The sequence below is a fragment of the Zonotrichia leucophrys genome, chromosome 1 (genome assembly GCF_028769735.1).
Source record: "Zonotrichia leucophrys gambelii isolate GWCS_2022_RI chromosome 1, RI_Zleu_2.0, whole genome shotgun sequence".
Lineage (NCBI taxonomy): Eukaryota > Metazoa > Chordata > Aves > Passeriformes > Passerellidae > Zonotrichia > Zonotrichia leucophrys.
The window spans coordinates 50,376,273-50,385,974 of NC_088169.1; the positions used below are offsets into that span (position 1 = coordinate 50,376,273).

At 44.9% G+C, this 9,702-nt stretch overlaps 1 protein-coding gene across 5 annotated transcripts in view; it reads right to left on the bottom strand.

Moving 5' to 3' along the window:
- The window catches only part of LMO7 (LIM domain 7), a 133,487-nt gene extending 124,713 nt beyond the window's left edge, over positions 1 to 8,774 (bottom strand). For 4 of the 5 annotated variants that reach the window (XM_064713291.1, XM_064713282.1, XM_064713275.1 and 1 more), the window contains exon 1: positions 8,617 to 8,774. In XM_064713291.1, coding sequence (XP_064569361.1) covers positions 8,617 to 8,727 — 111 coding nt within the window. In that variant the 5' untranslated portion in view covers positions 8,728 to 8,774. The remainder of the gene's footprint in view (positions 1 to 8,616) is intronic. The other variant, XM_064713301.1, reaches the window with a different exon arrangement.
- Positions 8,775 to 9,702: the final 928 nt, after the last annotated feature.

A 9,702-nucleotide genomic window follows, 5' to 3' on the forward strand; every position in this document is an offset into this window, starting at 1 on the left:
CCTGCAACCAAATGTCTGGCCCTGTTTCATTTAGGATTACATTTTCAGGTGCATCAAGTGCCAATGGCACTGTTTAGGCAAACAGAGCATGGTGACACACGGAAGAAAAGGTTTTTCCTAGAGCAAAAATGTAGTAATGCCTTTGTCCCCTGCTTCACCTAATCCTAAATAGTTTCCAAAGAAACATTTCAAGGCAGTGCAACAGGTAATGCTACAAAACTCCTCCAATGCCGTACTGTCAAACCTGGATCTTTATTTTTATCTCCTCCACAACCACTTTGACATCTGGCTTCAGAGAATCATTAACGTTGGAAAATATTTTCCAAGATCATCAAGCTTAACATTCTGCTTCTTTCAATGCCAAACGAATAGAAATGGGATACTTGTTTTTGGAGGCATCAGCAAATGGCACAGTACTGCCATGACTGACCCAGGCTATGTGGTTACCACTGGCAGAAAAACTTGACACGGTGCATCCATCCACCTCTTCCAGCATCCCCAAATTCTGACACCAGCTGCACAAAAGGCATGTTGGAGCCCCATGGCGTACTGGCTGCTTTTTCATCCACTTCCTTAAACTAAGAAGAAAAAACATCCCACACTTGTTTCTGCTCTTTACCACATCTTGGTTTATTAGCTGACATGGTCATTCGACCACACAGAAAATCTCAGATCAAACTTCAGAAGCTAGACTTCTCAATTCCTTCCTGAAGGAGAAAGTAATAAACAAATAACAAATAGCAGGGTCAGTAAAGCAATTCCAGGAAAGAATTTACAAATAACACTGGAAATGGGTTTTGGGATTAGATTGCCCCTGCAAAGGGCAGGTGATGATGACTGCAGAACTTACGGGCGAGATATCCCAGTACCTCTGAAGGACCATGTCCAAACCAACACAGCCTCAGTGAGACACAAGGACTGCTTCTTCCATAGTGGAAGCCAGTGCACAAGCATATCAAATGCTTTGGCTCAGAAACTCCTGGCAGAGTTTCTATTTAAAACAGCTCCAACTGTATTTACAAACCTTATGAAATTCATCCTGAAGAAGTTATTTATGGCTGGAAGCCAGCCTCCCTAATCCAGGTGTCTAGCTTATACCTCAACCCTGGGCACCTAGCAAACAGTTCCTGAGTCATGTAAGGAAGAGAGCCAGGCAATGGGCAGAAGCAGATGACTTGAGAAACCTCCAGGGAGAGAGAGGGCTTGTCTGAGCTCAGGTGCCTGCCTCTCTTCATCCCACTAGTCAGCTGCAGCCCAACAGCGAGCTGCTGCCACAAGGCCACCCCATCAGCACTACCTCTTCCCTGGCTGGAGCACTGGTGTCCTTCTTGCCTTTCAGGAGCCAAGCAAATACCAAATACCAGAAAACACTGATTTTCCCCTGAGCCAGCTCACCAGAGCATCAGAGGAACACCACTAACACAGCAAAAGGAGGCAGGGGAAGCACAGGAGTTTCAATGACACCCTGCTGGGATAACATCTCAGCACTAACACAAAACCACATTGTCGTGGGATCTGCTGGAGGAGGACAGCTTGGCCCAAACAACAGATTTCACTGTTTGTGCTAGCTGAACTGATCTCAGCTACACTAACTCCTTTAAATCTGTGATACATTACAAGGATTTTGACTTTTTTGGCCAACACAGTAATAACTATTTCCCAAAGTTAGTATATTGTGTTCTTTTCTAATAGTAACAACTGAAAGCTGAATCACATCCAGAAACAAAACTGAGAACTTTCACATGAGCTGGTACCAAAAAATGTGCCAACATTTGCACAACGTGTGCCAACACTGGCAAAAAAATATAAAGCAAGTCTTACAATCTTCATGCCCTTCCAAGATAATCCCAGATGTTTTGTACCACGAATGGAAAACGCTGTTGAAATTAGGTTTCTCTATTCAATAAAACGCAAATGAAAGTTTTACAGCTAAGTATCCAATTGGAAGCTAGCATGCTGTGAGTCAGATCCATACATCTTTCTTTTCAGTGGAAAAATAAAAAATTAGCACTAATAATAAACACTAAATTCACAACACCTTGCAGAAGCTCACAGCATGAAGAGCAACAGAACCTATTTTAAACCAACTTATTCACTACATTCCTTTAAAGTTAGATTTTCACTTGGATTGACAGCATTCAGAAATGTGAAAAACAGCAAAACCAAAACACTCCTCCCAAGATAATTTGGATAATAAGTGAGGTGTGTCAAGCACACCTTAGGCCAGCAGAAGCATTTCTAGTACACTGGGTCTGGGAGCTCATGCTGTTTTTCATTAAACTGCTGTAGCTGGAAAGCCTGTTTAGAAAATGATAGTTAAGAGCTGTATTAGTCTTGTTAAGCAGAAAAAGGTCGGGGTTTGTTTTGTTTTTAAAAAATGTCCTGCAGGAGTGGATAAAGGAACTTTAAAGTGGAGGAGTGGTAGGTACAAGAAACAGCTGGAATGTATCTGGTTCTTACAACACAATAAAACCCAAGTGTTTTCCAAAGCTCAGCAAGGTCACCGTCTAACATAATATGCACAAGTGCTCATTATAAACTTAAAAATTTGGACCAAAAAAAGCACCTGACAAAGAAAAGGTGATAAAAGTGAGTCCGTAGTAGTGGGGGAGGAGGGGGCAATGCCTGCTAAACATGGAAATCATTATCATCATCTCACCCTCTCCCTAAACTATGGGCAGAAAAAAATGCTTGACCCACAAAACTGCAGAAAGGATCAAGACACAGTTCAAAAAAAATAAACAAAAGGACAGGAGAAAAAACAAAAAAAGTAATGCCACAACTAACTCTAGTTGCTAACCACAAAATACAGACTGGAAGAAAACAAAAGCCTGGTCAGAATTGTCTGCAGTTCCCCTTGAACTGCAATGCATTTCCCCAGTATAGAAGACATACCCACTTCTACAGTCAACAAGTGAATTCTTTCTCAAAGTGCCTGCAGATGCTGCTTTCATGCAAAATTTTAATACAACGCTCAAAACTACAAAGAGAAACCTCATAAAGGAAACTGCATTGTGAACTCAGCTCAAAGCTATGCATGCCCATCACACAGGACTATGTGAAGACAGATTTTTGATTATCCCTAAGAATTTCTAAATACAGACTTGAAAATATATAAACCCACCTTGCAGAAACCAGGAAATAGATTTTACTCTCTAAGCAAAAATTAGTCCCCTTTTCCTCACAAACATATTACAGACACCTTTCCTGGAAGCAAGGGGACAAAGAAACAGAGAGAAAAGTGTTCAGCCAGATCAAAGGGCATTACTGTCACCCTCTCTCTCTAACACATTGTTGCTAGCCCTATTATGTGGCATTTTACCACAGCACTTTCATAGTCTGCAGGCAATGGAGAGAACATTATTTCCAGGATTAAAATCCCTGCAGTATTTAGTTCACAACGTGCACATTTATACATCAATTAATATTTATACATCAACTAGATACACTTAGATGTATTCCATGAAATACACATTGCCAAGAATATACACACAGTAATAAAATATTGATGCATCCACCTAAAGCAGGGTTAAATACACCCCTTATGTAAACGTGAGCCAGGACTTTGGCAGCTGTGCTGTAGGAAGTTTTCCAGAAACCAGCCCACCCAGGTTTTATGACTTGACAGAATTACCCAGTATTAAACATGGTTTAGGGAACAGAATATATAGATTTTGCTTCTCATTCACACATCTTTTATTCTAGCACTACTCTTTTTTTCATACTGATTAGTTCAACTTAAATAAAGGTACCTAAAAGAAGAGGATTTGAACAGTGAAATTAGTCTTCTATTTCCACAGTTATTCTTCCCATACCAGACTCCATGCATTAGATTCATGCTTGGGGGAGAAACAAAACAAAATAATCACTGAGGTAAGATCTCTATGCAAATACAGGGAAAACATCACTGCTAGACCTCTAGCTGCATTTGCAGAAGCCATGAAAATATACAGGAGAAATGCAAACTTCAAACAGCTTAAAAAAAAAAAAAAAAAAAAAAAAGAAAAAGAAACATTTGGTGACCACATGTCAGAGACCATTCCCTGAATTTGATTGCTGTACTGTTGGTCCAAACCAAAAGATTTCAATAAGTTGTCCTGATTCTCAAGTTTTATCCTCAAGCAGACTCTTTCTATGAAGTTACTTTGCAAATCTGCTTTTTCAATTTTCTGAGTAGGTTTGAGAGGATGGGGGCAGGGGGTGCACACACACACACACACACACACATATATATATATATATATATATAAACTTGTTTTCTCCTGGAAAAGAAAGGCCCTAAGTAATTTCCAATATCCACTGTAATGCAGTAATGCATGCAGCTGTCAATACACATCAGCATTCAAAATAAATAATTAAGCAATTTCACTATCTATTTAATGGTCATGAAAGAGAGGAGTGGCTTTAGTGCTGTCCAGATAAGCTGGGCTTCCTTCTGCTAACACTATTAAAATTGATAAAAACCTTATCTCCTTATCTTGCTACAGAAATCTTCATGGTGAAACAGCTCTCTCCATCATCACTGGGTAGTGTTAGCACCAGCAAGAGCTTCTGCTGCAGTGTCCCTGCGTGAGGAGCAATTCCAGGATTCCAGGGTCCTGATTCTGACAATCTCAACACACTCTGATGAAATTAGTACCTCTCAGAATAACTGACTTAAAACTCCACAGGAGTTATTAGAGAAAGAAATTCAGCTCACAAGAAGAGCTGTAATAATCTGCAATATTAATAGTTACTTGGCTGAACACCCCTTTTTCACTTCAGTGGATTTGTTGAAGTTGCTCCACATGCTTTCCTACAGCTCTGCAGCTTCACTCCAACAATTCATTCAGGCACACGCTCGCTGGCCACCCTCCACAGACTGGATCTGTACATTTGACTACTTCAGGGGGAAAAAAATCCAAGCGTTATTTGCCTCAAGGCACTTTAACTAAAGATTTACAGACTTCGTGGGTCAGGTTTCAAGTTGCTTTAGCAAGCAATTTCAAACCATAGACATTTACCAGAATATTAGAATTTGTTTAAAACACAGAAGTAGAATCAGAAGCTGAGACATTTTACAAGCAAACAGCATACACTTCTTTCCTCTCGAACTCTTCAAAGGGCATCACTCCTAAAACAGTGCAGCATGTGTTGGGGGAGAGGCACTGTGTCTCCCCTTCATTCACAAGGGTGAACTTGGTGGTGGACTGCAGAAAGGGAGAGGCAGACGGCCCTCCCACATCTTGAGGCAGGAAAACAGACTCGGCAGTCTGGGATATTTAATAGCTGGGGGAAGAATGCTTTGGTTTGGAGGAACAGCTTTTGGCTTGCTGAAGTTATAATATGGAACAGAACACAGTAAAACATTTTAACCCAGCTATTTCTAGCTTTGGCAAACATGTTCTACCTTTCATAGAATGAGAGAAAATCCTGAGTTGGAAGGGACCCACAAGGATTAAGTCCAACTCCTGACCCTGGACAGGAGAGCCTCAAGAGTCACATTATGTGTCTGAGAGTATTGTCCCAACATTTTTTGAACTCTGCCAAGCTTGGTGCTGTGACTACTTCCCTGGGGAGCCTGTTCCAGTTTCACCACTTTTGGGTGAAAAACCTTTCCCTGATATCCAGGATAAACCTTCCTGACACAACTCCATGCTAATCACCAGTCACTGGAGAGAAATCAGTGCCTGCCCTCCGTTTCCCCTCATGAGAAGTTGGAGACTGTGATGAGGTCTCTCCTCAGTCTTTTCTTTGAGAAACTATTGCCAAGTCATGGTATTCCAATGTTTTATTCTCAGCATGCACCATCTGCCCAGCTGAGGTGCCAGGTGAAGGCTGGGTGAGTTTGATCAGCACCACTTGCTCCAGGCAGAGCTCAGGAAGTGCCAAAAGTCTCAGATGCAGGAAGCCAACACCACTAAACAGCGCTGCCTTTTGTAGAAAGGACACCTGAGAAGAGCTTGAGTTTTGCCCAGAAAATGACCATTCCTTCCCCCAAAGAAGCAGACATGCTCAACAGGCAGCTCCACAGTGACTCCAGCTCTTGTTACAGGCAACATTTCCTCCCAGCTCCCAACACATGAAACACAAGAGGTTGGGGACCACAGTTTAAGAGGTCTCTGCACTGTGAAGACTTCAGACATTCCTTGTCTGCATTATCATAAAATATGTCTCAACATGAACCTGAATTAAAGAACAAAGTCTTTCTTTAAGTAACACCAGATAACAGATGCAATTTTTTGTTGTTATTATTCTTAATCAAGCTCTTGTGCTTTTTTGGTTAGGGTTGTTTGGAGGTTTAGGTTGCAGGGGGTGGGGAGGCTTGGGGTTTATTTAGTTTTGGGGGGTTTTTTGTTGGTTTGGCTTTTTGGGGTTTTTTTTGTAGCATAAGAACTAGGAACAAATATTTGAGTGAGCCAGTGGCTGCCTACAGTATGGAGAATTCCGCTGGGAACAGGCAGAAAAGGAACCTGATCAGGACACAGTTTTCTCTCACCAAAAACTTCAAAAAAGTACAGGGTAACATTTTTTCATGGTTTTGGGGTATTTTTTACTCCTCTTGGGATCTGACAAATACAGCTGCTCATTCCTGTTACTAAAAAGCCCTCAGCTTCAAGGTTGGAGGGTTTTTTAAAGTCTCAGAGTCCATAAAATTCTCCATTGAAATACAGAAATATGTTAACAAAGCTTTCATTAGCAAAGGGAAAGAGTAACAGTTTACAAAGATGTTTTGGCTTGTTCCCTTAAATACATAGTAGCTGGTGTCTGTATGCTTTCATCTCCTCTAATGTTAGGGAGATGCTGGTACACAAAAACTTACCAAAACATCAGAAGTTCAAGTTCATAAATATTTGAAAATCTGCCTCCTCTTCAAAACTAATTGTTTAATCATTAGGACTCACCAAGTTTCACTGTCATGTATACACCACTTTGTTTTACCAAGACACACACAACCTTGGGACATGCCTCATTACCCTAAAAACATCATTACTCTTCCATACAACGGAAATGGTTAGTCTTGGCTTTTTAATCCATCTGGATGTAAAGAGCAGAGAAACACAACAATTCTTCTGAAGCACAAACCTCATTTCATAGGGAAATAAATATTTACATCTTCCTTTAACATTATGGAATTCCTAGCATCCTGTTTATCAATACCTTAAGGTTTGCAAGTTACTCTCTCTACAGTAAAATGTTTCTCCAAGGGGGAAGTTTAAAAGTTACTTTAAAATAAGAACAGCTTTCACATATCAAAGGATAGCCACACAAATTGGACTGGGCAAGGGGAAAGCTGAGCATATGTTTTTTTCCCCCTACACAAACAGTGCACACTACATACTCACATTACTTTGCTAGAGCTCCCACATGCTACTGGCAGGCAAAGACACAAAACCTTTTGTAGGAATGGTACAACCAGCCAGTATCGTATGAAATCTAATAATAATTAAAACAAATCTCCAACCCCTTAAAGTAGGGCTTTCAAAGTCAACATTACACCTTAATGAAGCTTTTAAAAGCAAGCTTTGCCAATTTAAAGAAAGCAATGTAAGAAAGGTGTACGTGAGAGAGGAATGCTTTAATTACTTAAACTCACAGCTAGCTCTTACAGAATTGACACATGGGGAAGCCAGGACTGCTGTAATTACCTACATTCACAGAGGACACAAAACTGACACTTGTGGAGGTCATTCACCATACCCTTGCCTTTGGTGTGCTCACTTCAACATTCTCAATAGATTTTAAGCACTAGATGTCATTGTTTTACAGAGGAAACAAAGAAACATCCTTGACAAGCTTTAAAAGATGAGGGGTAAAAAAGTAACAAACATCCTTTTTTTGAATATTTCCTCCTTCCAAAGTTACTGCGATAGTGGTTCTGACAACACTGAGTTTCACCTTAAGTGACTAAGCACAAAGAAATAAGCTTAATATGTTAAAATACATCTAAACCAGCACTCTAAAGCTCCTCTTTAAAAGCACACCATAACTCTGAGGGAGGCTGTTCAGTATTCCTAACATTTCTCAGCTCCCAAGTCTCTCTCGCCGAGGCGATGCTGCCCTGGTCGCACTCAGGTACATGAAGGAACAACTCTCTCCCCAAGCTGTAGCACGTACCGCCCCGGTGTGACTCGGGGCAGTCACACAGAAACACGGATATTTACGTCAAGCGCTGTGTGCAGTCAGACAATCATGTTTAAAAATAGGAGGGAAGAAAATGAGTGTTAATTTCAGGTTGCTCTCTGTCCTGAACTCTTTCGAGACAGGAAGGAGTGTCTTTAATTCAGACTGTCTCGGAGCAAGCGCTACAGAAGTAATTTACAAGATGGCAAGAAATTATAAGCCTTAACGACAGGAGAGCAACCAAGCCAGCCTTTAATTTGGATTGCGAGGAGGGGGCGGTGGCGATACTGCACAGACAGACTTCTGCAAGTTGCCACGATACTTTCTAAAAATAGCAGTCCGCATGTGCCCACGGGGAGCCCAGGTTCGGGGCCGCGTCCCGGGAGCCGCTGCCGGCCGGGGCAGCCCCGCGGGAGCGCGCTGCGCGCTCCGCCGTGCGGGGCTGAGCGGGACCCCGGCCCGGGACCGGGGCAGCGAGGGGCCGGCAGCCAGCAGCACCGAGAGACGCCTCACCTCCAGCCACCGCCGGGCTTCGGCGAACGCCGCCTGGAAGTCGTACTCCGCGTCCTCTCTCCCGTCCATGGCCAGCAGCAGCGAGCGGGGGGCGGCGGCGACCGCTGTCATTCAGCTGCCTCCTTTTAACGCTGCCCGCGCCGTCTCCTCCCCCTCCGCCTCCTCCCCGCGGAACTCCCCCTCCCGGGAGCTCGCTGGCGCTCGGCGGCCGCAGGAATCCGGAGAGCCGCGGGCCGTGTGGCAGCGCCGGGACCCGCGGGGCAGCCGCACGCCCGGGAGGGGCCGCGCCGCCGCGGGCCTGGCGGCTCCCTCCCGCCGGGACGCGGCGCCCCTCGCGCTCCCGGCCGCTGGAGGCCGCCCCCGGCGGCTCCCGCCCCGGCGCATACCAGGAATAGCTGGGGACAATCGCACCTTTCAGGGCCGGCCCCGCCGCCCCGGCCCCCGCCACCTGCCGCCCCGCCCGGCCGGGACTGCCCAGCGCCCTCCCTCGCTGCGGCGGGGCCGCTGGAGAGCCCCGGGAGCCCGGGCCGCCTCCCTCACCTCCGCTCCGATGGGGCTTCCCCGGCCAGCCACGGGCAGCGCTCCCGGGGAAGCGGCTCCACGCTCTGCAGTGTGTCCCGTCTGGGGACGAAGTTAGGAGCCTTTTGCTCAGCTACGGGAGGCGTGAGAGACCCACGCTCTGTTTCCTACAAAGCGACCGAGGCGGAGGTGCCCTGGCTGAGCTGGAGGCGCACGGCTCGGCTTCCTTGCTTCCCTCCCCAGCCCCGCTAGCCTCAACTCTGGTTTAGCTCCCACTACCCACACTAGTGCCCATTGCTCTGGCTCATTCGAGTCCCTGTGCCCGGCTCAGTGCAACAGATTTTTTGCGATTCCTCCATAGCACGCGCTATCCCAGGCTCAGCGGTAAAGCCCGGTCTCAGCACGGCTCCACAGGTTGGGATCACGCTGTGCTGCAGCAAACCGGAGCGCGGGAGGCAGCCGGGAGATGGTTTGCTGGCCGAACACAGTGAAATCCTTTCTTCCAATACACAAGTGGACAAGTGCTAAGCAGAAAAGTTAAGTATCAGGGAGAAGAGCCGTTTTCTA